Consider the following 27,899-nt stretch of genomic DNA (forward strand, 5'->3'; position numbering starts at 1 on the left):
ACAGATGTGCTTTCTGCATTCCACACACCATGCCTAACAAACTATTCCTAGGTTTTGGCAGATGAAATCAGACGTCAGCTTAGACTGAAAAACAACAAAAAAAAGTTGAAACCGGACTCCCAAACCAAACATCTGCAAATTTGGACATTTTTTTCTTATTTGGATGTTTGAACCACTCAGTAAGAACCTCACTCCATGGTGAACCTCATTTTTAATTTGATTTTTGCGCCTCTGTAAAACGTTTTATAACAAGGCACTCAAAGGGCTACAACGCTAAATTAAAATGAATGAACTTCAGCAACACAGTTGCTCTTCATGAAAAGCACAAAACAAAACCCCTCTCTCCTACAGGAAAAGCAGCATTTGGTTCATACAAATGCGCCATAAAAGTCCCACATCACAGCACCCCAAATGTAAACTGGGAAAACTAAATATAGGCGTTTTTCTCAGCTCTTTGTCAGCACCTCTTTATACACACGTCTGGGACCAGGAGTCTTGCCACTCAGAATTACAGACCAAGGTCACTGAAAAGTTGCCACTATTCCAACCCACAGCACTCTAATTTTATCTGCTCCTTATTTCCTGTTTGGAAAAGAAAAACAAAATTGTGTATTCCACACCACAGGAAAAACACTACCAATACTACCGCTGGGAAATATCCAGCTTCTGAGCATATTAGGTGGAGTTTTTTTTAGAGGGAACAATTCATGGTATGATCTTTTTTTAGACATATGTATACATACATGATTCATTCAGCATTCTCAAACATGCAGATAAATCTTTTCAAGATACTGAGACAACTTTTATTTCCTCTACTGTTTAAATAAAGGACCCTGGGAAAATGAAAAGATATACTTCCATGTTCTGTCGGCAACGTAACATTTGCCCCCCATCATTTGCATGCCTGCTTCAACATGAAGATCATAGAGGTCCAACTGAAGGCAAGGTATATATATGGTCAGTCGATGTTGGTGAGCAGGAAAGATTTTTCCTAGTGTTCCACTACAGGCGTGGTAGTGTAGTCAATGCTACATCAATAACAGAACAACAGCATCAAATCAAGTCATAAGCTAACAGGACCTCCTGCCTGCTCTTACACCAGGTCCAAGCAAACAGATTTTGCAAAGTTCCATCCAGCTGTTACAGGACTTGCTCCTCCTTCAAAGGGAGTGGTCTTTGTCTTTTACGGGAGTACAGAATGAGAACTGTGTAGCAGCTGGGCACTATATTTGAAGATCTGACACAACAGAAGGCATCTCCATCTACAACAAACTGCCAGTACCAGTTCCAAAATGTCTGAACGTGAAATGGGAGTGCTTTTAATTTCCTGCTACCCTTTGTTGGCAGCATGAAAACATCACACTTCAAACTAATCCAGTTAGAAACAAAAAACAAATTAAAATCTTAAGCAGCTGCTTCTTAACAGCTATAACAATTCAAATATACGGACCGGGTTCTACACAGAAGTACAAGCAAGCGTATCTAGGACAGTAGTTCAAGTAGGTATCTGCATCAGCATGCGAAGGCTGCAAAGGAACAAGTACAGGTTTATTCCATGCTGACAAGAGAAGAAAAGAAACAGTTTCGGCTGTGGAGCCTTCTTCCTGGTCCTACAACGTTGCTCTAAGACATGTATTCAAAGCCTAGACAAGAAGCAGAAAAGACAATATTCCAAATTAAATTATACTACTAATATTTAAATGTTACATTAGTGTTTTCAAGTGTGGAGACATCAGATGAGCTTTATTTCCAGTAGAGCTCCAGTCAGTTCCTAGGCCACAATCTGAGCAGAGAAGGAGCACAGAACTGCCATTACCTGAGGTTGATTACGTTGATTAAAGCAACTGAGAACTGCAAAATCGGCAAATATTGTGACAGACAAGCCTTTTCCCTGTTCAGTGTAAAGTTTTACATGGGGAAAAAAAACAGTTTTTGTAACACTTGCTGTACATCTGCCACGTCTGCTTCGCACCTGCTTGCAGATAAAGTCTTGAGGGATTCTGTCCCTTCCCTCTGCAAGCGTCACGACAAGCCTGCGTCTGTTCGCTGGGCTCCGAGTCCCAGTGCTTCCCATCGATGTTCACCGCAGCTGAAGACTGGCCAGTTGGGCCTCCACAGAGCAACTGTGGCCTTCTCCTCTCCCAAGCAAAGCCACTGGGACACGAGCTCAGTCCTGCTAGACCGCTGTCATGCCAGGATGAGTCGGAGGCAGGACTTGGTCGCTGTAACGCTCAGCGCTCTGGTTGCTGTCAGTCACTGCAAGAGGTTTTCAGGAGCAACAAGACCCTCCCGCTCAGATCATCCCACATGGACCAGCCCGTCAATCTCCATAAGGTACTGGGACTCTCAGTCCCTCACATCACGGTCTCTCTTTGACAGACTCAGATTCTGGCCTTGACTTAAATTGCTGGCCTTGAACAAGTGGTGAGCAACAATGATCCGAGTTAGTCCAGCCTGCAACAAACTGATGCCACAATACAAATAGTATTTAGCAGTTACCATTAAGGTGTCTTACAATGGCTTTGATGTTTTCTTTAGATATGGACTGATATTGAAATCTTATCCCTGCCATCTTAATTTCTGTTTGAAACAGAAACATACATCATGAAAAAATAACATGGAAGCCCAGTTCAAAAGAAACTATCAACACGACCACAAAAATACTAAAGCACTGCTTTGTGTGTGCTTTGCAGGATGACAAGAGGGTGCAAGCAGATTTTACTACCTATCAGGATAAAGGGGGTGATCCAAAGACGTCGTTCTCTTGATAAGCAGACTTTTTGACTCCTTTGCGCGTTCTTCCTTCATCACACTGATCTGACTTGACATTCAACATCCCAAATCTCCTCCTCACCTGATCCCAATCAGCCCTCTCCCTGCCGAGATGATTACGTGTTTATGCAACAGTCAAAATTGCTCGAGTGTCAATCAATTTGGACCTGCGCTGTAAACAACTTAACTTTCGATATGCTCAGCTATCTGCCCTCTTCCTTTTAAACATTCATGGATCACCTTTCACAACATCATCCAGGCATTTTACATTAAAAGCGAAATTATTAGAAGCAGAAATACGTTTTTAAATGCGGTAAACTAAACCACATGAAAAGCTACAGTATAAAAGTCAGTTTCAAGACGGGGTGACGGACTTGCTAGAGGGCATAGCAATCTGCAGCTTGGGAACCATGGAGCAGAAGGCATCGTTGCCCAGGTTTCAGAGCCTAGTTCTGGAAACTGAAGGAAAACCGTTCCTTCATTATATACCTAAGGGTATATGCAGAGAGAACAGTTCACAGATGTTGAACTGATGTGATGCCCAAGGGAAGGTCAAAGGCAAAGGTGTCCACATGCATTGAAATCAAGAGAAACTACATTGAAAAATGATACAGACACTTTGGGTCTTGAAACATTTTAAGTACCCTCTCCTAGGGACTTACTGACCCACCCACAGATCATGAGATCAACAATGATGAGATCCAGACCTGGAGAAAGAGTAACACCCTGCTTTCTTTTTCTTTGTTTCCAAAATTTTTTTTTTTAACCAAACGTTCAGAAAAACACACCAAGATTGCGTCCTGAGTGGTGTTAAGAACCCCAGCCCGGTTTCGATTTAAATATGAACGCATTTAATTACACAAAAGTGCCCGCTTGAATAAGAGCTGAGCATGTGTAAAAGGAATGTGAACACATGAAACCAATACGTTCACAAGTCAGGCAGGCTAAAATCCCGATAGGCAGGGTTTTTTCTTGGCCTGCGTTGGCCGGGGTTCCTGGTTGGAAGCGTGTATCGTGCCTTTCCCAAAGGAGCGATTCAAAGCTCTGAGGTCGTCCTGAATGGGCTCGGCCTGGTCGCCTTCTGAGCTCAAGTGCGACTGGAGCACCGAGATGCACTCTTTCCGTCCTATCTGATATTGAGAAAAGCGGAAATCACCAGGAATTTCCTGTGGCGGGACCAGGAATAACACGCTGCCTTTCCAGTAGTGGTTTGGTGCACCTCGCCAGCCCATTGCATAAGCAGATGGCACTTACACAACCTGCATGAACACTCAACACTGCCGAGCCCTCCGTGAACAGGGTTGGGGGGTTTAGGAGCCGAAGCCCAGCCCGGCGAGCGACAAGAGCAAGGTGGGACCCACCCTGAACGGGACACCAGGCCACCGAGGGCACAAACACATCTCAAGACAAAACAATGCACCCCCACATGATGAAAACTGTTATAACTAAAACCATCTCAATCGGCAATTCACAGCTGGCAGCCCACTGCAGCTCAGCAGGTGTGAGCCTGGTCAGTACCTGGATGGGAGACCTCCTGGGAAAGCTAAGGTTGCTGCTGGAAGAGGTGTTAGTGGGGGCCAGCAGGGGGCACTCACCCTGCGGTCTGTGTGGGTCCTAATGCCCCTGTATAGTGACGGGGACACTATACTGTAAAAAGGTGCCGTCCTTCAGATGAGACGTAAAACTGAGGTCCTGTCTGTAGTCATTAAAAACCCCAGGGCGTTTCTCGAGAAGAAAAGGGTTATTATCTTTATTAAAAAATAAAAAAATCAGAATTCTCACCTGCTGTATAAAAACCTGTCACAACAACTGAAATAAAATAGACAATAGAAATTGTATTGAGCAGTTATCATTAAGATGTCTTACAATGGCTTTTTAGACATGGACTGATATTGAAATCTTATCCCTGCCATCTTAATTTCTGTTTGAAACAAGCGACACCACAGACCAAAAAAAAAAATTCAATACACGACCACAAATATACTAAAGCAGAATGTGTGTTTTGCAGAATGACAAGAGGGTGCAAGCAGTTTTTACTACGTTTCAGGAGAGAGGGTGCGATCTGGAAAAATCTGGAAAAAAAGAGGAAGTCTGGCTACAGTGACAGTGGTTGAGGTGGAACACACAGAAATGCAAAATTGGAGAGCATGTTCAAGTGCTACAGGAAAAAAAAAACGTTCAGCAGTATCCGTCTCCTGAGAATGACAACAGAAAAAACACATGTAGTGGAACTCCACAATGTCAAGTGTTCGATCAATAGCTCGGGATATTCTGTAGTCTGCAGCACAAAATATCACAGAAGTGATTTATCCTTGGCACCTTACCATAAGTGCCCCCTTTTCAAATTTATATTTGCAATTCAAGGCAATGTTTCCCAATATTAAGTAAAAAACATATTTTCACTTTTTCCCCACCCTCTTTAGACTTTTCAGAGAGGCACAGACACTTAGTATGCAAACTAAGCACAACAACTTTCACAAGCTAGTAATTTTCTTGTGAACTCCAGTTCGCCAGCTTAGGCTGTATATTTGACTATAAAACAAAAAGTGCTCGGTTATTCCTCAAAGCCTACACAAAATACCACAAAACTTTTATTTTTTAACAGACCTGAAGAGGCAAGGTTGCTTCAAAATGCAACACATTTTGCTTCTATGTGCAATGTGGAAATGTAGATTTAAACAAACTGTGGCAGGCATATAACCATCACTAAGTGCAGCTGTGACAGCCAGACTACAAGGGTGGCACCAAAACCCATTCCATACACAAGTAATTTTCTGAAGGGTTGAAAACTCCTTGTGCCTGCACACACTGTGTACCAGTATGTAGGACCAAGGAGGACTTGCAGCTCAAAATTATTATTTTTTTTGCAATCATCAGATAAAAGTGAGAGAAGCCAGTACATGAAACAATCTGCATGCCAACTCATTGAACCTACAAACAACAAAGCATGTTAACTATTCCCCACCAGCCATTCACCTGAACAACTATATATATATAGTCTGTTCCCCCAAGATTTGCCAGATTCTGCACATTCTCCTTTAGTCACACTGTAATGGTTCTATCGAGAAGTTTATACAAGTTTTCATGACTAGGCTTATGCTTTCACTTCTAACTTACCAATACATCACAAAGGTACAACAATCACAACCTAAACCATACTGGGCAAACGCCGGAGGTTACACAGACATTAAAGAGGGCACTGGCTATGCTCTATAGCCCTAGATTACTGCTTGTAAAACTCCTGGAGACATTGTCTCCAACATCTTCCAGGCTGTGGAAACTCCAGCTCTTTGTTCATTACCCGACAGTAAAAACAAAACACTGGCAATGTGCAATGTAAGCGTTATACTTGCCACCTTTGAGCCACCCGGATCAAAAACATATTAAGGCAGGCCATGATATTTCTTATCAAGATGCTGCGTGGAAACAAGTCTCGGAAGGATAATGAATTAGTTCCCCTGAGATTAGGTACCACACTTCCTTTTCCTCCTTCTGCATAATAATCACACATAATGGAGCCAGAGAGGAGTTTTTACATAATTACCAGCTGGCCCTCCTGAGATTTTGTGTAACATGCTAGACTGACAAAGAATGAAGTGCATGTCATACACTGAACGAAAAGCTCTCCACTTACTCCCTCGGAGCACGAAATTAGTGGGGGAAATGGCTCTATGGAGGACTTTTTTTTTTTTAAAGACTCATTACTCTTAAAAACGGATAAAATGAAGCAACACATAATGAAAGATTCCCCCCCCTCCCCCCCATGTACATGAAAACGCAGATCATTAGGGAGCCATGGAGCCTGGAGCTCACCAGCAGCTTTGATCCCATGCAAATGAGCAAGACGAAACACTCACGCAGGCCACAGGGTAACCGTAACTGTCTGGCAGCCGCAGGATCACCAGGAGGGGTTAAACACAGCAGCTCGCCTATGAGGCCAGACAGAAAGGGGGTCTGCTGTACAGAGCAGGGGGCAAGGGCACTGCCCTCTCAATACTTGTAACAAAAGGCCCCCCCTCATTATCTCACAGAGGCCTGCTTCCGCTCGGCTGAATACCCGCACTGTACTACACAGAACAAACCTTGTTCCGCGGGTTGTGCAGAAAAGCGCCTTCCTAATAATAAATGCCACAATCCTAATGAAGCCATCGCAGAACAGATGCGCCGTTTACACACAAACACGATCACAGCTGAAACATGGAGCAGCTGCTGGAAAACACGCCGAGACGATTGCGTTCAGAGAAAAAGAGCGCTGCTTAGAAGCGATCCCAAGGCGGCGCACACCTACAGAAGTGTACAGGACGGGCCTGCGACAGGGGTCGTCTCGGGCTGCGATTTACGTCCGCAGCTTTTGTTTTGCTGCCTAGTCCTTGAAACCCTGAAGGCTGAGCCAGCCAATCATCTCAAGGCCAGGAGCTGGGCTGGGCATTGTTCCGCTCTGATTAAGGCACAAACACATCCGTGGCTGTTCTCTGGACAGCTTTACATCATCAACCAAGCCCACGCGACCCGCCTTTTTTTTAAAAAAAAGTCATATTGGCCGTTTTTGACTTCCCGTTTCCACTGCACAATGAAATTCTTCAATGGCTCACAGAACTGAATTGAAACTGAAAGGCTGTACAGTGACTTTTCATCTTAAATAAAAAGCAAGAACAGTCTCGGCCCTACTCTGCATGTCACCACTGTGCATAACTGCCATGTTTCATGCAACAAAGGAACCCTATCTTATCCCTTTTTGAAACTGCAGATAATTTCTAGGAAAACAGATCATTTCAGTTGGAAGCGGCACAGATTTTGATCGGCTTTTAACCGCTGATCCAACGGGATTAGCACTAAGCCCGCCGCACTGATCATTTCTGGGGGCCGTACAAGATCAAATTTCTAAACAGGGATAACTTTTAATGTTATGAGCTCTCTTAGTATTGAGGATACTTAAAAACATGTCCAATTCACCTTTATCTATACCTGGAAACATGCAAAAACGTTGTTGTTTTTTTAGATGGGAGTTTGCATCACACAAATCAGAGCCTGGAGCATACAGCGTGGATTTAAACTCATACCAACTCTGTTGTATTACTTTAGACATTATTAATTAATCATTGGTCGGGAGGCTCATAAGTGGGACACTTCTTTTGAAGTATCTTCAGCATGGAACTTGTTATAGGTCTCTCTTGCCTTGCAGACAACATCTCCAGCAGAGGAAACTACAAGTCATAATGTCACTGCGGACGCTGGATGAAGAGATGCCTTGTTTCAGAGAAGACGCCTGAATTATCTGGCGGTAACTGCAACATTACACGTCCATCCTTTCACATTTGTACAGAACAGCCAGATGAACATCACCGCGGCCTGCTGGGAAACACTTCTCCCTCCTCAATCTTTAAAATGTACCCAAAGCCAGGGTAATAATAATTCCTCACACTTATATAGCTCTTTTCTAGACACTCCACTCAAAGCACTTTACAGGTAATGGGGACTCTCCTCCACCACCACCACCACCACCAATGTGCAGCATGTGTAAACCTCTTTCTATACAGTCACTTCAGTCTGCAGGCTGGAATCAGAAAAGCTTAGACCCACAACAACAACAACACATTCAGAGCAGTTAGCAAAGAGGTTCAGACAGAAGCATATGAGTGTGTAAGACTTATTAGTAAAAGACCCCAGGTGGCTTGGGGTCAGCCCTGTTTTTGTAATCCCACTGAGTGGGAAATCCTAACTCATATTTCACAATAAGAGGATTGCTGAGTAGCAATACCTAGGTGTCTTGTGGCTTTCAGAGATATACAGCACATCCCTTCTGAACTGGATGAATGTATATTGTCAACGTTAGACTGTAACGGATAAGCATACAACAACAAAAACACGTATATATAATGTATATAAAGATCTGCTCTCGGCTATGAACAACGGCGTGTGGGGGAAAAAAAAAACCCCATCAGCACACGAACCAGCCCAGTCAGAGAACACGGTTCAAATACTGACGAGTCATGGAAAAACAAGACTTGTGAGTGTTGCTAATTGGCGTTCATTAGCTTTCCGAAGGAGATCTCGCATTGTCGTCTAGACCACTTAAAATCGGTTGTGAGCAATAATAAATGCCAAAAAAACTGCCAGCGTACACAACAATAAACTACACAACCGTACCGAAGCAAAATTTCAATCAAGAGACTTAAGAGCATGAATTTATTTTGCCGGTATTTTACTATCCTCTGAAATTCTCTTTTAAAAAGGAGATGAAATGGGCGGTAAAAGGACTTGGGGGTAAATTCAAAACATGAACTCGGCAGAAGGGGACAAGGAAGGTCGGGAAGCGGACAATAAAACGCTGAGTCGACAACGTGATGATCAACTGACTCCACAGAAATATTGATTTGACACCGAAACACTGCTTCTCAGAGGGGAGTATTTCATCTGAATCATGAGGGTCGTTTATTGTTCCGAAATTTAAAGGTTACAGCAGTGTACAGCTTTATACACTTCTTATCAATACAGTGGTAGCTTCATACGCTTGCATATTCAGTGGCTACGTGAGGGAACCAGTTGTTTCTCAGCTATCAAAACTTTTCCACATTTTCCAGTCATGCTGATAACATTCAAACTCAGAACCGTCAGTTTTAGGTTTATGGCCATTTAAAGCAGTTATGCATTTTAGCGTCACGTGTTGAAACGCATCAGACCCCAAAGGATACAGTAAAAAGTCTGTTACTCCATATTGTGCTAAATACCTTTAAGGTCAGAAAGAACGCCGCATTTAGCTTAACAGTTATCTGCTTGGAGTGATGCCAACTATTTTAATTCCCTTATCAGACACTACTCGATAACGGCTACTCTATTTAGCACGGAAGGTTAGTTCCCTAGTAAACTGCATCCAAAGGTGCGTCTTTTTCTCTTCTTTTGAGTGGAACATGATCACAGGTATCATTTCCTGCGTGTGCGGATAAATAACACCTCGCAAGAGGCTTACAAATCCTTAACCCACCGCCGCGCACGGCGCACCGAAACGAGTCGTCAAATACCATGCCCTAAATGCATTTTGTGCGCTGCCACGCCGCGAAAAGAAAAGAACCAAAATGGACTTTTTTTTTCCGACGTAAACATCAGCTGATGGGAGGAAAAAGGCAGCTCGGCGCTGGAGAAACACCCGTCTCCAGCAGAAAAGGGAGGCGATCTCTCTCCCCCCGTGATCTCTGCTGTCAAGCAATTGCGGGCCAGCCTGCGCACTTAACAGCATCAATGTTGCGATTTCATGCTACAGACTACAAGAGGATACCATTTCCTCTCCACTTCACCGTTACCTACTCGCCTCCCGCCTGCATTCCTAGGAAACGGGAACATTTGCAAGTGTTAACGCACACCTTTAAACCACCCCCCCGAGCCGAGCTGAGCCATTCCCCTCTTCACGGTCCGCTTTCGTCGACCAAGTAAACACGCACCGAAGGAGCAGCAGCGACGTCCACGGCGAACATGACAGACAAAAAAAAAAAACAACTAGCTTGCGTCCAAGAAAACGCGATCGCCGGATGAAAATACAAGCACTGACGCCATCAGAGGCTTTGCGGGAAAAAAATAATAATAAAGAGATCCGCGCAGTCCCGCTGCAACCATTTCAAAATAAAAAAAAAAACGAATAAATGAGCATTAGGCATGTTATGTAATCCTCCGCATTTCCCGATTCGACTGCAGCCCCGCTCCCAGCTGACCGCCCCGGGCTCAGAAGAGCGCCCGCTTACCTGTAGGCGCGCTCCCCTCGCACCGTGTGCTTCCTGAAGGGGATGATGTTGGTGCCGTTGTCCTGGATGATGTCGTTGTTATTCTCTCCATTGGGGGACAGTGCTTGGGTGGGACCGGGCATTGGGGCTACCCCGAACTGAACAGAATCTCTGTTCCCTCTTGCGTGCGGAAAGGAGGCTGGTGTGCGAGTCGCCTCTGCTCGCTGCCTGCTTTCTCTCTCCACAGTGTCTCTCTCTCGCTCGCTCGCTCCCGCACGCGCGCGCGCGCGCACGCTCACACACACACACACACGGGCTGGCTCTCCTTCTCCCGTGACGTCAGGCGCAGCCCCGGAGGAGCAGGAGCAGCAGCAGCGGCGGCGGCGGCAGCGGCAGCAGCAGCATCCTGGTCACGTGACGCCGGGAGCCACAGGCGAAGGGGGTGGGGTGGAAGTGGTCTTCGCCATGGTAACCGGCGACCTCCCCGGGGCCGCTGAACGCAACCCGAGGAGAACAGCAGCGACGCAGCCCCCCCCCACACGTCTGTCCACCGTTATGTATCTCGCATAATGGCGTGGGGAGGCAGGTCTAATAGTATCTGCTTGTGCGGCAGCGTACACTACCCCCTCCTCCTCCTCCTCAGCACCACCTCCCCCCTCCACGCCGTTATCTGTCTCTTCCTTCTGAAAGACATCCTTTGCCTTTGTCACTTCCTTTTCGAAGGCTTGCCTCGGTTATGACCATTTTCAACCTGCCACTACTGATGCTGATAAACTGCGTTACGAAATACGGTTCATTACTTCTTAACAGAACAGTACACTTCAGGTATAATAACAACATAAAATAATTTGTTAGAAAGCTTGGGCCTATTTCCTTCACTTGACGGTGTTGTTACTGTATAATGGATTCGTTCGCAAAGGATTACTGGTCTTTTGACACTTAAAAACTGCTTAAACCAAAGACTATAGATTAACAAACAGCTAACGGAAATGTATACTCTTGTAGTTTCAAATGCCCAACCTGACAATATGTCACACATATTGATAAACACTACAGCGTCCAGGAACGACGTTACTTAAAATGGTGGCACACCAAACAAGACACAAAATAGGCTACAGTATTTTCATCTTAAAAACCTGAAGCATTTTGCTGCTGAAACAACTTTAATTATATGCAGTCTCTGAAATGGCCTTTACAATTGATAGCACATAGGGAAATAAAAAAAAAACAACAGGAAGTTGAACTTATATTAATATTTTTTTCCTTAATATGATTCAGAAAAAAATGCGCGAAACAGTATTTTACAATAATAATATAAATATTCAATATAAAAAAAATATATATTATTGGCCACATGGTATGGTTTGCCCGGTTTATTGATTAACAGTAGACAAGCAGCACTTCATCGCCCCTTTCAGTGCTGGGATGTAAATGATACACTTTTCATCTTTTGCGCTTTGAGATAAAATACAGTTACAGCAAGGAGCTGCAACGGCTAACGGGCAAAGACGAAAACGTAGAGAGAAATCCGATACACAACCGAGCCTATACCATAGCTTAGTGTATACAGACAAAAACTCACGGCCACTGCTTAGTACAGTTAATGTTCAAATGGCATTTCGGGTATCAACTGAGTCAGCATGCTTAAGATATTTTAGTGATGCAATTTCGCAATTTTACCAACAAAGCGTTAACAAGGACACTGCATATGAAGCAACGATTACAATGCATTTTTGCTATATATAACCATCTTTTTTCTTTAGGTCAAATGCAGTCAAATCATGAAAACAAATTCACACGGGACTTTAGGCTAGAATTTACTGGAACTGGAATTTATTGGTACTTTAATTTAACCTCCCGCGTGTGTATTCAATGGTTTTGATGTACCGCTTGTGTAGTCCTTTAGATTTACAGTAAACACACATTTAACTATCTTTTCTAGTATAGTCAGTACCTTCACGGTATCCCAATATTTTATTCGTTTATACCATAGCTTTTCATATGGTTCCCACAGTACCATGTTTTGCCACACAAATTTCACACTGTATTCAGTAGTAGTTTATTATGTCCACGCTATACCACTGCCAATTTTTATAAGATTTTCTAAAGGTGAGATTTTGTCCACTGCCACGGTGCACTCGTGAATCTTTTAAAAATACTATTACTGTATATAGACATCACCACGGAACTGGAATATATAGGGCTTTATCCTTGCGATCCATCACACCTGTATTTCTCCTGAAACTACATATTAGTTCCGACGTTTACGAGGGAAAAGGCTTATATTAATAACAGGAAAGCCTTTTCCGACAAGCTCACTGGCGCCATCGTGCGTTCAGGAAATTCCATGCACACAGATTTCAATGAGCCACCACAGGGAGAGCCCTGGTTGTATATTCACCTCACCCAGATCATACCTAGCCCTTTTTAAACATAACATTTATGTTGTTATTGAACGTAATCAATAATCCCTACCAAGAAGAGAAAACTAAACACGGAAACATGGGACAAAACTCCAAACTGCATATTTTGAAACGAATACCATTTAACTTCTATATTCTTAAACATAACCCTTTTGTACACTTTTGTAGCAAAATGTCAGTTATTAAAAAGCACCATATAACCTTGTGAATCTGCGATACAAACCCGTTTCCATAACACTTAATTTAAAAAAAACAAAAACGCTACCAGAGTCTCCTCTGCCAAGACCAAATGAATACTTCAGTAGGACTGTTGAAGTACACGACGTTTGGAACATGAGCCAATAACGGACGAAGCCACTTCATAAAAACGGAAAATGGAGAGAAAAAGCAGGAATGTTTTCTCAGCGTTTTGTCACTTCGGTATGGAAAACCCCCGCCGACGCGGCCACCAACATCTCAGACTTTCCAACAAAAAAAGTTCTTTCATATCCCTCACTCACGCTTTCCTGATAACATACCAGTTACTCTGAAAAGGCTCATTTCTTGCGGCAATACTCAAAATGTAACCTTCCCGACAAATTTCAGCTAAAGCGCTACCAAAATTACATCGAGGCTCTAGGGAATTAAACTGACTGGAAGGCAGTAGTGTTGGAATAGACCAGCCTGCCACTTTCGTAGGTTGGAGTTCATATTTAATTCACAATTTCTTCATGTTACAACTCAAGGGAAGTTTTAGTTTTTTTCAAAAAGCCGGTAGAACAAATTAACAACGCCGACAGCGTTGAAAGACTGATCATGTTTTTCATAGCTGCAGTATAAAATCATCATTCTACCCTTTTTGCACAGCATGATTGGGTTGTATTAAAGAATGTCTTAACAGTGCTAAATAAATTACAGAATTTGTAGGTTTCGAAAAGTAGCCCTTGTCAAGTGCTTATTTACTCCGAATGGAGCTTCAGGGTAGTACACCGCATTCAGATTGAGACCAATTCTGCAAGCCCTGGTTCAATGGCTCGCTAACATGTACTAATTAAGTAGGCACTGATTAAGCCTGTGGGCATCACAGTGGTGCTGTTGTTAGTATAGCAGCACAGAGGGGCCTGGGTCCAATTTCATACCCGTGGTGCTATCTGTGTGGAGTTTGTATGCTCTCCCTGCATTTGTATGGGTTTCCTCCCACAGTCCAAAGGCATAATGGCAGGTTTATTGGCTTCTGGGAAAATTGGCCCTGGCGTGAGTGTGTGCCCTCTGATGGACTGGCATTCTGTTCAGGGTGTACCCTGCCTTGTGCCCTTTGCTTGGTATAGTGGTATATCCTTGGTGTAAGCTCCATCTCTCCTGCAGCCCTGTGCTGAATAAAGCGATTGATGATTTATGCCTCAAAAACTGTTCATAAGGTGGAAATTCGGAAACCGAAAACAAAACCCCCGTTACTTTGCATGTTAACCCTTCCAATCTGCTCCCCAGGTTTAGAAAATCAGCCAGCATTACTTGTTTTCATCCTAACAATGCCCTGAATTCTCAAAGTAAGGACATTATTGCTTTTTTCATTATAATTACCCTATTTACCCTGGGACAGTGGTTAAGGCAAAAAAAAAATTGTGAAGAAAGTTTAAAAATGCAGTTGCACTGAGGTCCTGAGTTGTAGCTCAAATCTCATTGCGAATTAAGAACGGAATGAAAATGCACGCTTCAGAGTGAAAATTCATAATCTGGACGTTCAGAAATTAAAGGGCAGGTGTAAATGCAAGGTCTTTTGTGCTACTTTACCAGCGATGTAATTTCCTCATTTTGGCAGTAAACCGAAACACCTCTTACTGAAGTTCCAATGACATCAGAGAGTGCTAACCCAGCTTTATGCCAATGAATTTTAATTAGCTTAACAATATGAAGAAATGCTGGATTGCCACAAACTGTGGTTACCGGTGATGTATTGATGTATGTATATACAATTAGTAACTAGCTACTGCATTACTATAAAGCATAGGACATAGCATGTGATATCGTAACATATAACTGAACCTTATACTATATAACACGAGAAAATGAGAATAGTGCATCATCTACCTTGATAGCGTGTTTTCCTGGAATTCCAGGAAGTTATTAGATGAAGGTTACACAATTTGGTGCTATTTGTTTATTTGACCAGTTACGATAGTTAATAATAATAATAATAATAATAATAATAATAATAATAATAATTGCTTACATTTATATAGCGCTTTTCTGGACACTCCACTCAAAGCGCTTTACAGGTAATGGGGACTCCCCTCCACCACCACCAATGTGCAGCATCCACCTGGATGATGCGACGGCAGCCATAGTGCGCCAGAACCCTCACCACACGCCAGCTCTCAGGGGGAGGAGAGCAGAGTAATGAAGCCTATTCATAGATGGGGATTATTAGGAGACCATGGTAAGGGCCAATGGGAAATTTGGCCAGGACGCCGGGGTTACACCCCTACTCTTTTCGAGAAACGCCCTGGGATTTTTAATGACCACAGAGAGTCAGGACCTCGGTTTTACGTCTCATCCGAAGGACGGCGCCTGTTTACAGTATAGTGTCCTCGTCACTATACTGGGACCCCCTGCTGGCCCCACTAATACCTCTTCCAGCAGCAACCTTAGTTTTTCCCAGGAGGTCTCTCATCCAGGTACTGACCAGGCTCACACCTGCTTAGCTTCAGTGGGCTACCAGTTGTGAGTTGCAGGGTGATAAGGCTGCTGATACAGATAAGATACAGGGACCAAAGTTATGAGCTCTACTGCAAAATCTGCACTTCCAATTAAAATAAAACGGTCCTAGCGGACACAAAAGCACACAGCAGAAATTACCGCCGAGAGACCGTGCTAACATTTGAGCTGTCGCTCCTGCGTTTTGATATTTTTCACAAATTCTGTTGGATCTGAAAACGGGAGCTGGCACCGGCTTACAGCTGAAATCAAAACACATTTTGGCAGCGTTTTACAGAGTATATCACTTTGCGAGTCCAGTGCAGTTTCTCTCTCCATTTTCTAAGTGCTTTATCCAACGCAGGATCGCTGGGGAGCCAGAGCCTATCCTGGCAAGCAACGGGCACAAGGCAGGATACACCCAGTGCAGTTTATATTTCCATTCATTTTATGGATCACAAAATTGCAAAGCGGCTTCACAACAGTTTCTCCCCGAACCCATCACTGCACACAGACGGACCTGCAAGGAAGATGGTACCCCTCTCTGTTCCAGGACACAACGCAACAGCAGGGCGAACAAACTGAAACCCGGAGGCAGGGTTCCAACAAGACCTCCCTCAATCCATCTTGGCGTGGGGCGGTTTATTTCTTTCGCTGAACACTGCAGAACGTAAGAACGCACTCTTACCTTTTTCATGCAGTCCAGCCAATACTGAATGTGTTGTCAGCAGTCCTTAGCTGATCTAAGAAAAGAAAAAGACAAACCTCAGCTGGATAAAAGGATACAATGACTCGAATCTGGGGATGCTAACTGGGTATAAGTGGTGCCCTTAGGAACAGTAGTTCTATTCAACAATGAACACAATAGCAATCTGTTGAGGGTGTGTTTGCGGCCAACAGATGTGACTCCCATGACTGCAGTATGAGGTGGTACCACAATGCGAGCATTGCAGTCGATTGTGTTGCTTTCAGTAGCTACTTTTCTGTCCCATTAAATCTGTTGAAGCAAAGTGGTCTCTACACACAGCGACATTCTAAAAGACAACCCTTTGTGTCGTTTCCTATTGCTTTTCAGCAGTTAAAATATTGATTCCCCCCCCCCTCCAAGAGTAATGCTAACAATCAGGCTCTTGAGTAAAGAAAAATAACAGTTTACAAAGAATAATGGGACTTATTTAAATATCCTACTACCACTTTGGCCTTTTTGTACTTACATAATTCTCTTGACTGAGGATTGGTGCTCTACAATGGAGGACACGGATATAATTATACGTCACTTAATTTGCTAGGCATAATGAAAAATTAGTCCTCTGTATTACAGAAAGTAGCTGGATTGCAAAAAAATCCAATTGCTGTCTTCATCAAAACCTTGTCCCAGGCGTATGAGCTCAGCCTGTAGCATAGCCACTCCTGTTAGGCGGAAAATGAGCTACTGTACATCACCCAGCCCTCCTCTCCACTCAATGAATGGATATATTAGAGTAGCCAATTAACGGACTACTCGAGATTGGGGGAGGAAACCGGTGTACCCTTACCACCAGGGAGATGATAAGTAAATTCTGCTGAGGTAGGTGCCCCAGGCAGCATACAACTGTATCCACCCCTGCCTCAGACAAAAGAACCAATTTGACTAAAACAATTTAAAAAAATCAATACTCCTGCTGGGTTAAGATGCGTTAGCCTCAGTTGTGACGTTTGTCTCTGGCTTGAAAAAACATGGACTTCAGCAGTGCTGAAGGACACAGGCGAGCAAGACAGAAATCACAAGCTTGGCACCTGAAGGTTACCAAACTCTAGCAGGCTCTTTTTTAAAACTCACATGTGGATCGATACAATTAATTTGCAAAAGAAGGCACAGATCAAACAGCTACTAAATAACCTGAAAGAACAAACTAGATCGAATGAGAAGAAGGGTGGTTGTGTTTCGCCTGCCTTCTAGGGAGGTTTCAGGCGGGATTTTTTGTCTCTACTGGAATGAAAAGACACAATGCACACAAAGATAATACACGTACTGTAGAGTGGCAATCACTGATTACAGGATCAGCGGAGTACAACTGAGTTGGGTATCGGCGATATCAATCGCCAAGCCTCCTCCATCGCTGTCCCTCCAGGTGTTCCCATAGCTGTTCTGTCACATACTACCCCCTCCTAGACAAGCAGCAAACTCCTGTGACTATACACTACTGCCATCTGGGAGACGCCTGTGCGTCACCGGGCATAATGTTAAACTCAGAGAACCTTTCATCCCCTCTGAAATCTCACTCTGTGCGTGTAAAATCGCTCTCATAGCACGTAGAACCGTTTTCCTGTATTCTTTGCCAGTGTTGTTTCTCTGTCCTTGTTCTTTCATTGTATTGGACAGTGTCAACAACTTCCCCCAGGGGATAATAAAGCTTAAGTTGAACTGAAACATCGGAAAGAAACTCTGTGGATGAAACTAAACTGCAAATACAAATGAAAGGATATAGTCAGAGTAGGAAATTCATCTGTGCAAAAAGGAAACCTACACTGTGACTTACTCCACTGCCATGAGTCAAAAAACAATCAAACAAAAGACGCTGCCATTGAGGATCCTCCAATCCATACTATCCCGTACTTGTGCTCCTTCATCAAGAGTGGTCGATTTACTTATTTTGTTAAAGTAAAACAGAATCCAACAAGTGAGAGAACCAGCAGCAGAGAAAGAAATATAATTTCTCACCAGTACCTCCACACAGACATTTCCGAATGGAAAAGGAATGGGAGTCAGAATAAAAAGAGGACCCAATTTAAACAAGAACTTGCTCTAAAAGATTCTGCAAAATAAGAAATAAATGTTTGTGGGATATGGGAACCTAATTGAAGCCTTAAAGCACAACAAAGCCTTTTCATTTTTACTTGAAACTTTCCGCTTCAACAACTGTAACCTCAGCAGGCACGACAGATAAGTCTATTTTGCCCAGGGCTGCACTTCTGGAGCTACATTTTGGGAAAAGAAGGCCTTGTTTGCTGATCCTATCATCTCCGGCGTGGCCTGCTCCTGGGAGGGATATGTCCTGATGCTACTAGAGAGGTTCTTGGCAGCAGACTTACTGATCTCCAGGAGAAAAGCTCCCCCCCAAAGCCTGGTCCTTTCTCGTTACAATCGATATGGAATAAAGCAGTGTGCCACAGACATCTTAGCTCCTTTTCATGTTGTTGACGCGAGTAGCAGGCTAAATCAGGAATGACTTGTCCAGCGCGTTTATTTTTAACCCCGCTGCTGTGCGGTCTACTCTGTTTCACACTGTCCCGTGACACGCTGTGGTCTCCAGAGTCAGGCACGGCAGCTCGTGAAAGGGAATCCTTGCCTGTGTGGACACAACACAAAACGTGGTAGAACTCCATGAAACAGCCACTAGAGAGGCTCCAGCGCCTGCAATGGTGCTCCAACTCCGAGCACTTTTAAAACTCTCAGTATTTTCACACTGATAATTGCCAACCATGAGGCTATAATGAAGAACACGGCAGAGAGAGCTCATTAAGAACATGAACCTTTTGATAAACCAGCCCTTGATCTGATCGTTCTTTGGGGACTTTATTGTACTTCCACTGCTCAGCAAAAGCCACATTCAGTTAGACATGAGCTCCCTTTACTCTCACACACACTCTCACCATGGTAGACTATAATCGGAAACTATCGCGTGAAATTAAAGTTTATGTCTTGAAGCACATACTGTCCAGCTGAATCAAGGTGAGGTTCTGGAATGTATTTAGACTGATTTTATCCCACAGAACTGAGATACTGCAGGCTAATGGTATTGAATACTGGTGATGGAGGTCAACTATGACTTCTAGTTTTTATTACAACTGAGTCTTCAATCAAACAGACTTCTCTCTTCTCGGCTACTAAGTCCTTCCCTTAAACTCTCCTCATAGTGAGTGTTAAATGCAGTGTCAATCCCACCTTTGTCTCGACATAGTTCATCAGTCAGCTAATAAGGGTTATTCAGAAAGCAACAAAGGAGTAACAACTTAATAGAGGACAGATCAAACAACAATATCGACACACAAACACAACATAAACTGGAATGCTACAGGACCGTAAACAGACAACATATGCTATCTGAATATTTGACCATGTTAAGAAGCAACAAAGAGAAACAGACCCTGAGGACATACAGTACAGACTCAGTGACCACAATCTGGACATAGACAGATCTGGCTGCCCAGAGAAGACAGCCTGTCCTCCCACTACCAGCAGAGAGAAGCGGAGACAGAGGTGCAGTTTCTGCTGCACAGGGAGAAATGCTCTGGGATTAGATGAACATTCTTCCCAAAAATAACAATCCTAACCCCAGAATTAGAATAGCTCCCAATCCAGCTAGGAGAGGGGGTAGGGAACTCAACTGAGCTGGCAGCCCAGAACGTGATCATCTCCTGTCACAGCCTGAAGGACAGTGAGCCTGTCTCTCAATAATGTTCTGTGTGGTGTATGTGTATAGAAATGTCTGTAGATGCTGTGTTAACTGTACACGTCGGCAACACTGTAATTCATCGGTCATGAATTGAATTGAATTGATCTGAAAAGTACTCTGCATTTGCTAGATGTCCAGGGAACAAACCACCATCAGATGCGTATTTTTAAACCAAGGCTAGAGGGCAGAAACAGGCGAAACAGGTTAAATCACTGGGTGCTCCCGACTGACTCAACCACCGATGGCACCCGCCTGGGGCTCAGACGGAGCCGATTGGCCGGGCTGTTGCTAGGCAGCACCTGTGCCATGTTGTCGCTAGCCGACGGGGACCAGCGCTCCTCAGGGGAAAGCAAGCGATTGGAGCGGCATCGGGGTAGGCGGGCGATTAGTCGGACTGGGCCGTTCTGGCTGTCCTGCGAAGAGCGACTCCCGTGACAGGTCAGGCACCCGCAGGCCTGCGGCCGAACTCTCCTCCAGTTCGGCTTTCCTGTTGGGGTCTGCGAAGTCTGCAGCACGTCAAACGGCGGAAAGACCCTACAGCGCTAGCGCGTACACGAGTCATTGCCAGAGAACTGACTCTTAAAACAGTTTGGGAATCCAAATTAGATCGATAGATGATTGAAAAAAAAGGCCCACAAAAATCAACGTAGCACGCAGTTTGGTTAAAGGGCTCAAATTATCTAAGCAATAGACTGACATTCCTGGTGCTTGATTGTCAGGTTCCTGTTGGTTTTAGTGGCTAAAGATCAAGATCAAGAAGACCAGGAAAACGCAAGTGATTTGGCTTCCTATTCACTCGATTGGTTCAATTAAGTCATTAACGTCTGAAAATCAGAAACAAATGTGGTATTCAAGCGCTAGTGTTGCCTAACCCTGATCTGAAGTGATTAAGATCACCGCTCGAACAGAAATCAGAAGGGTCAGACCCTCCAGGGGTTCAAACACTTACTGCAGTTGTCGGATCTGTGAAATCTCAAACTTTCCCCTCGGGCGTGCATAAAATAGAAAGAAGTTGTTCAGTTCTACAGGAAGATCTGGTTTTCTCAGAGATCCAATTTTGAAGGAGACAAGAAATGAATGTGTATTGTTGTCAATTTGAACTGAACCACTAAATGTTTGGTCCAAGTTTCCCTAGAAGAATTAAATGCTTAGAAATGTTCCAGACTCCCACAGTCCTCTGGGTAAAAAGAGTGCCTTCTGTTCTCACTCTTAAAGGCATATCCACATAGTTTTCACTTGCGTCCACTTGTTAATAATTAACCGTTCACTCCAATCTACTGGGTTGACTGTCCCTTTGAAGATTTTAAATATTTATATCAGGTCTCTCCACTGGCTTCTCTATTCAAAACTATACAGGCTGTTCTTTTCTGGGCTGAATTCAGAGCAGCAATATCTTTTCAATAGTGCGGTGACTAAAACTGTACACAAAATTTGAAATGAGGCCCTACTACTGCGACACATTTTAACATACAATAACATTCCTTCACTTAAATCCTGCTCTTTTAAATACAGGGAAAAGCACAGGTATTGGGACAGTGGAGTGAAATGCATCACTGCTGCTGTGTCCTGATGAGATCTGTATTTCAGATCAAAAGATGAATATGAGCCAAAAGCACCCGTATATCAGCTTCGGTTTCTGTGCACTTTGCAGACACGTTTGGCCATGTTAGAACAACATCATTTGTTGTGCTCAATTCTCCCTATTTCAGGTGGGTGCACGGCAAGAATCAGGACATGTTCCATGTCTTTATCCACTGATGATTTTAGGGTGATCTATAAGCCTTGACAGACGGTGGTTTTCCAGGTCCAGATTTGGCCACCCCTGCCCTAAAAAGTTTAAGAAAAACCCACAGGATCTCCAGGGCCAAACCTTGGCTGCCACTGTATGGAAGCACTACTGAACACGAGCTCATAAAGTCATAAAATATTACGCATTAACACCAACCACTCCATTTCAATTTCTTTGTGGGAATTAATAGCATTTTCCTTGGATGTGCTGTACTGTGGAGCTATTTTTTATTTAAAAAAAATGAGAAGTTTAAAAGCATCCAATGATGGGAGACCCTGGTCAGGTCTGCGGGTTTCCTGAACGATGTCACTCTCAGGACGGTAAGAATTCGCTCCGCCACCACACAGATCACCTCTTCCTCTCTCTCTAACCAGTCTATCGATTAATCACTAGGAATTCAGCTCCATGATACAAAACTACACACAGAACGGGACCCTGATACTCATTTAGGTTTTACGATAAGGTGCTCAGTTCCACCTTAAATAGTGGTCTAGGAACACTGGTTATTTTAACTGGGAGATGTGAATTTGGGAACTTCGCACTACAGCGGGGATGAGCCGCTCTAGTCCTAGAGAGGCAGACATCCTACTACTTTTCAATTAGCAACAGATTCAAATCATCAAAAAAGGAGATCTGACTTCCAATTTAAATTGTTCATTTGTTGCATTACGATCATAACTGGCATGAAAACTTGGAAGACTGGTGTTTCCCCATTAAAAAGGAGATTAACCACAGCAAAATTTATTTTGAACTAAACAGAATTTCAATGTGCAGGATTAAATGTAAAACCAAGTGCAACAACTTCCATTCTAGCGTCAATGAAAACATTAATTGCCAAATCTGAGATGTCTTGAATATCAATTCACCACGCCAACAGGCAGAGCAAAGAGTGAGTGTACTGTATGTTTTCTTCAGACTTCCTAAGGAGATCGATCAAGACAATTCTATTGATTTTGAAAGAGCCTTCCTTGACCTGACTTATGGTAACTCCTGTTGGGAAAACTCCATATTGCTTGATGAGCAAACCAAAACAGCCTCTTTTATGGCCTTCCAGAGGATTTCCACTGACTGGTGCCATCATCATTTAACAGAGAAGAGCACCACGCTAAGAATATCCAGTTTGGAAAACACAAGCATATGTAGCAGACACACACAAAAAAAAGCATCATAAAGAGTGGGCAGAGTTTTTTCTACACCCTTTTGAATTTAATGAGACAAAAGAGCTCGATAGATGCAGAAAAAAATATATAATTTACATACCTAACCGATTCAAGTTCTATTATTCCGTAAAAATATTACAGAATAGTTTAGCTAATAATACTTATGATATAGGTTCCTCACAGGGACCAAACGTCGGTACCAGTTAAAGAAGTGGTCAGTCCCTGTTGCTCCCTCATTGAGACGCAACGGGGACTGAACCCCAGGAATCTCTTCCGAGCTCGGAGAAACGACGGTTCTTTCTACCTTTATGATGTATAAAGCACTAGCCATGAGTATTGGTCATGTTAGGAAATAAAAGAGAAAGAATACACACACGTTGTGAACTAGGTCACAGCACATACAGGCAAGTGCATAAAGTTTACGAGGCTGAGTGCTAACCGAAGTACCATCTTTTTGGTAGGTATGATTTAAAGAAACATATGTAATATTAGCCTCCAATGTACTGAAATACATAAGATACGCACTAACCTCGGAACGCTTATTAAGTTATACCGGCATTAACAACATAACATAATTAAATGCCGCTAAATCGACGCAATTGCAGGGGAAATCAACTGCTTCAACGTCCTAACGCCCGCACCACCTGAAAATAAAGAATTTCAGTCATATAGTAGTACTATCACTATAGTGCTATTACAAATAGCCGCGCCCTTCGTAAAGCGGTCCACACGGCAGTCAGGCGTGTCATCACCTGCCTCGGGCGTGAACAGCCCTGGAGAATATCTCATTCAATCAACTCCACACATTTCCGGGATGTGTCATAAATGTGCACGTTAATTCAAAATGCAACACGGCAATAAACAAATTGGGCCAACCGCGGCTAACAGCAAAAAAAACTGACCTTTTTTTGAAAATTAAAGAAATTAAATCCCAGTGGTATGACTAGTCATTCAGTTTACAACAGCGAATAATCCAAGGTCCACTACAAGCTGTGATGGTTACTGGAAAAAAAAAACAGTTCACACATATCGGAGTAAAAGGAACTACGGAGCGCTCGATAACTTCTGCACAGAAACTTAAAACCACACTGAAATACTATGAGGGAAGACGAGCCCTTTCGGACGTAGTTTTTATTATAGTTTAAATGCTTTTGCAAAAACTGTGATGATCAGAAGCATTTTATACAATAATGCAACTGCTTTGCTATTTTTAAGGCGGAAAAACTAATTACATACATGGTCTATCAAAGTCTGTGTGTACAATAAATATAAGCAGATTATGGAGAACTAGACAGTGCGGACTGTATTACACCCATTTTGCTTTCATTTTCGATAAAATGTATCCACCTCCCAGGCAACGCCGCGCCTAGTAGCTTACGTCTCGGCCTGTCTTAAAGGAATATTGCGAACATGTTTCCTACAAAAGAGAATACTATCATGAGGCTTATAGTAAGGCTAAAATAGAAACGAGGCACTGCACAGGCAGTAAATCTAGTATTTAGGATACCAACCTTAAGCATCTGCAGGTGCACGCTAATGAATGGAATAATCACGCACTGTATCTCTCTCATTCATCATTTAAATTATATTCAAGATGCAAACTTGCATTCCCCATACATGTATATCCTCACTATCGCATATCCGGCGGATTCCACATCTGTCTTTCATTCTAGATAAACTTTGCCTTTTGATCTCGTATTTGAAAATCAACCCGCAAACCCAGAGAGTTGTTTCAAAAACGTCTCCCCTCTTAAGAGGCATAGATATACAGCAACTTCACGGTGAAGAGTCTCGGACACTGCTGCTTTTACACGCCACACCACAGGCTAACTGCGTGGATTCACCTGATAGAGCCCGAGCGGGCATGTGCACCGTTCTGTCAACTTTACCGTGCGCTTCATGCGTGAAACAAAACCATACCCCCCACACCGGGCAGACCGGTCCCTAACGCATGCATCCCACTATCTGTGTTTTTCAAAGCCGGCACTGACGGAAACGTCGAGACCGGTAAGGCGAAGACGGACGCCCGAGAGAGTCCAGCTGTTGGGCAGCCGGGCCGACCCGCTCTCAAACACGACTGCAATGGGGGAGAGTGCATCTTTAAATCCACTTGACTCACCCGCTCGCGCTCCCTCCGCTTGCCGTGTGTGCGGGTGACAAGCGGCTCCTTTCTTCATTCACCCCACCCTCGCTCGCGCTCGCCCTGCCCCACGTGACCGCGGCGAGCGGAGGGGGGGCTGGCCGGCTCCCTCTGCTCCAGACGGCGGAATGAATGAGACCCGGGCTCAATGGCCAGCCCCGACTCCTTTTAGCTAATTGGTTTCTCTGCAGGGCTTTCTCCGTTCGCCTCTGAATTGTTTGAGTTTTCTTTTTTTACTGCCGTTCTGCATAGACACGGCGAAGTTCCCGCGCCGTTATCGGTCAGCTGTGACATGGAAATGACATAATATGTTGGCGATTTGGGGGAATTACTCAAAAGCAATACCGGTGCTAATTTCTTGCTCTTCAGCACTATGCGCTCATCCCACGCTAACAACGATTAAACGCACGCTGTAGTACTAGGAGTCCTGGTAGCTCACAACCTAAGCTTTCGCAGTCGTTTATTTTCAAGCGGCAGAAACGTCCCCTTCTGTCTAGTCACCCCGATAGCAGGAGCTGACTCTATAAGGAAAAGGTCCGTCTTTTTCCAGAGGCGTCTGCATTATCTTCATTCTCCTCCTGACCAGATCACCACAAATACCACAGTGTGTGTTTTTTTAAATGATTTCCCCCTCCCGAAACATGAGAAAGAAAGAAGAAAAAATCGAGAGTTAACAAAATACAGTACTGGAGATATGACAAGGGGTGGAAAAATCCGGTTTTTGTTGGGAGTGGTCGCAGGTACTGGTTTTGGAAAACTTGTGTACAACCAAGGATATTTTAAAGCTTTTTTTTTTAAATTACAAAGTTAAAAGGCCTTAAATAAAAAAAAAAACACGCCAGAAACCCCCCCGCACCTTAACGACGGCAGATGCGGACATGTGAGAACTATAGCGTGCCTAACCAGGCACCAGGCAGGGTCTCCTGGTGCTCAAGAGCTGCTGTTCCTCTCTGATTATCGGCGCAGAAGGGGGTCAGAAGGGGCGCCCCACTGCGCGGCCTCTGTGTTGGTGGCGCTCGTCTGACTGGCACCCCTGTGCCAGTTCTACCTGTGTTCCCTGGGCAATGGGGGAGCCGGGCTGCATCGCCTGCATCGGGCCCGTACACCGCACGGACCCCCAACACCGAGAGCCCTGTTCTCTTTGTGTCTGTGACCTCCTGGGTGAAGACGTGGGGGGTCTCGAATCGCAGACGGCTGTGCTTTAATTATGCAGAGACGTCCCAGGGAGCAAAGGAGCTGCATCTGAGCAAAAAAAAACAATTACTCAGGATTCGAGGCCGCAGTTTAAATGTAGGAAAACCTTTTTTTTTTAATTGATTGCTCAGTATTTTTCTCAGGATTTATTTTTTAAATAAATAAATGAAGTATCAGGCGACGAGGAGTTTCGCGAGACGTGACAAAAGCCAAGACCGTTTAGTGAAATTTCCTTATGTCTATGGTTTGACATCATTATTATGTATAATGTGCCTCAGTTAAAAAGGTGCCCAACAAGTACATTAATAATGAAAGCAGAAATAATGTTTTGAGCTCTGAGAAAGTTAACGCTGCCAACAGACAGTAGGATGCTTTTCAGAATATTAATAAAACATCACATTTTTATTAAAGATTTATGAGCACGGAAATTACATGTAAATAAAAATGGCAGAATTTATCTATATAATATTGTCAGTTCTCTTTTTCCAAATGCTACATTTTCCCTTTCTGTAAATGACATTTTGTTAGCTTATTTATCGAGGCAACTAATCATCCCTGATGACTTCTTAAAAAAATTAGGCCAAAGAAAAAAATACAGAAACTATCAAAAACAGACAATGTAAGAATAGAAATGTTTATTTTTTCACAGTGATAATAATAGCATAATGTGATATTTAATCATATCCCAATGTCTAGAAAAAAAAAAGATTTGGTAAAGGAAATTAAATTGCTAAAGGAAGACATTATAATCAAACTTCTACATCTTCCGATGCAATCCTCATACTTACACTTGTAGGTTTCCATGAGCCTTTACTGATACTCACACACTCCTGAATTCAATCAAAAGTGCTAGATTTTCTCAGGAATACCTTTTCTTTCTTTTTTTTTTTTCGTTTGTAGGCCATGCCAATGAAAGGGCAAATACTTGTTCTCCTTAATGAATCATCCAGGAAGTGTCAGCTGCATTTCTTGAAGGGAGCCAAGAGATTTTTCTCGCCTCAAGAGATCATAAAAGATAAAAGCATTAAACATTCCACCTATTTAAAGGATACTTGGGCCCTGGGTTCAATTCCTGCGGTGCTATCTACTGTATGTCCCACAGTCCAACAACATAGGGGAAAGTTAACTGGGAATTAACCTACCAGTATGTTACTGGACTGTGGCACATTCATTGGCTTCTGGGAAAACTGGGCCTGCTGTGAGTGTGTGCGTGCGTCTGTGTGTCTCCCCTGTCATGTACCGGCACCCCTCTGGTGCACCTGTTGCATACTGGGATTGGCACCGGCTCTCCCGTGACCCTAAATTGGAAGAAGCGATAAGAAAATGGAGGGATTTACTTAACACTTGATTTTCTACGCAAATGTGGATGCGTGTTGTTGTTGTCGTCGTGTTTTGTTTTTTCCGTCCGCACGCCAACTGCTGCTGTAAAATCAAACTGCCCCCTTGGGGTTCATGAAGACTCGCTCTCGCCTATGGGCGCAGTGGTGCAGTGGTTAGTATTGCAGCGTTGGGGCCCGGGGTCCAATTCCTGGGGTGCTATCTGTGTGGGGTTTGTATGTTCTCCCCTTGTGCTCTGGTTTCCTCCCACAGTTCAAAGAAA

At 43.6% G+C, this 27,899-nt stretch overlaps 1 protein-coding gene across 4 annotated transcripts in view; it reads right to left on the bottom strand.

Annotated features, from left to right (window-relative positions):
- The window catches only part of mapre2 (microtubule-associated protein, RP/EB family, member 2), a 50,044-nt gene extending 24,871 nt beyond the window's left edge, over positions 1-25,173 (bottom strand). Inside the window, exons 1-2 of one of the 4 annotated variants that reach the window (XM_088642486.1) lie at positions 25,085-25,173; positions 16,269-16,323 (exon numbers count right to left, since the gene is read on the bottom strand). Coding sequence is in view for 2 of the 4 variants with exons in the window: in XM_088642485.1 (XP_088498611.1) it covers positions 10,506-10,627 (122 nt within the window). In the remaining 2 variants the exon portion in view is untranslated. Of the gene's footprint in view, positions 1-10,505; positions 11,011-16,268; positions 16,324-18,652; positions 18,762-25,084 lie in introns of those variants that run through there. The other 3 variants (XM_088642487.1, XM_088642485.1, XM_088642488.1) reach the window with 3 other exon arrangements.
- Positions 25,174-27,899: the final 2,726 nt, after the last annotated feature.

Source organism: Lepisosteus platostomus, chromosome 8 (genome assembly GCF_059453375.1).
Source record: "Lepisosteus platostomus isolate fLepPlt1 chromosome 8, fLepPlt1.hap1, whole genome shotgun sequence".
Lineage (NCBI taxonomy): Eukaryota > Metazoa > Chordata > Actinopteri > Semionotiformes > Lepisosteidae > Lepisosteus > Lepisosteus platostomus.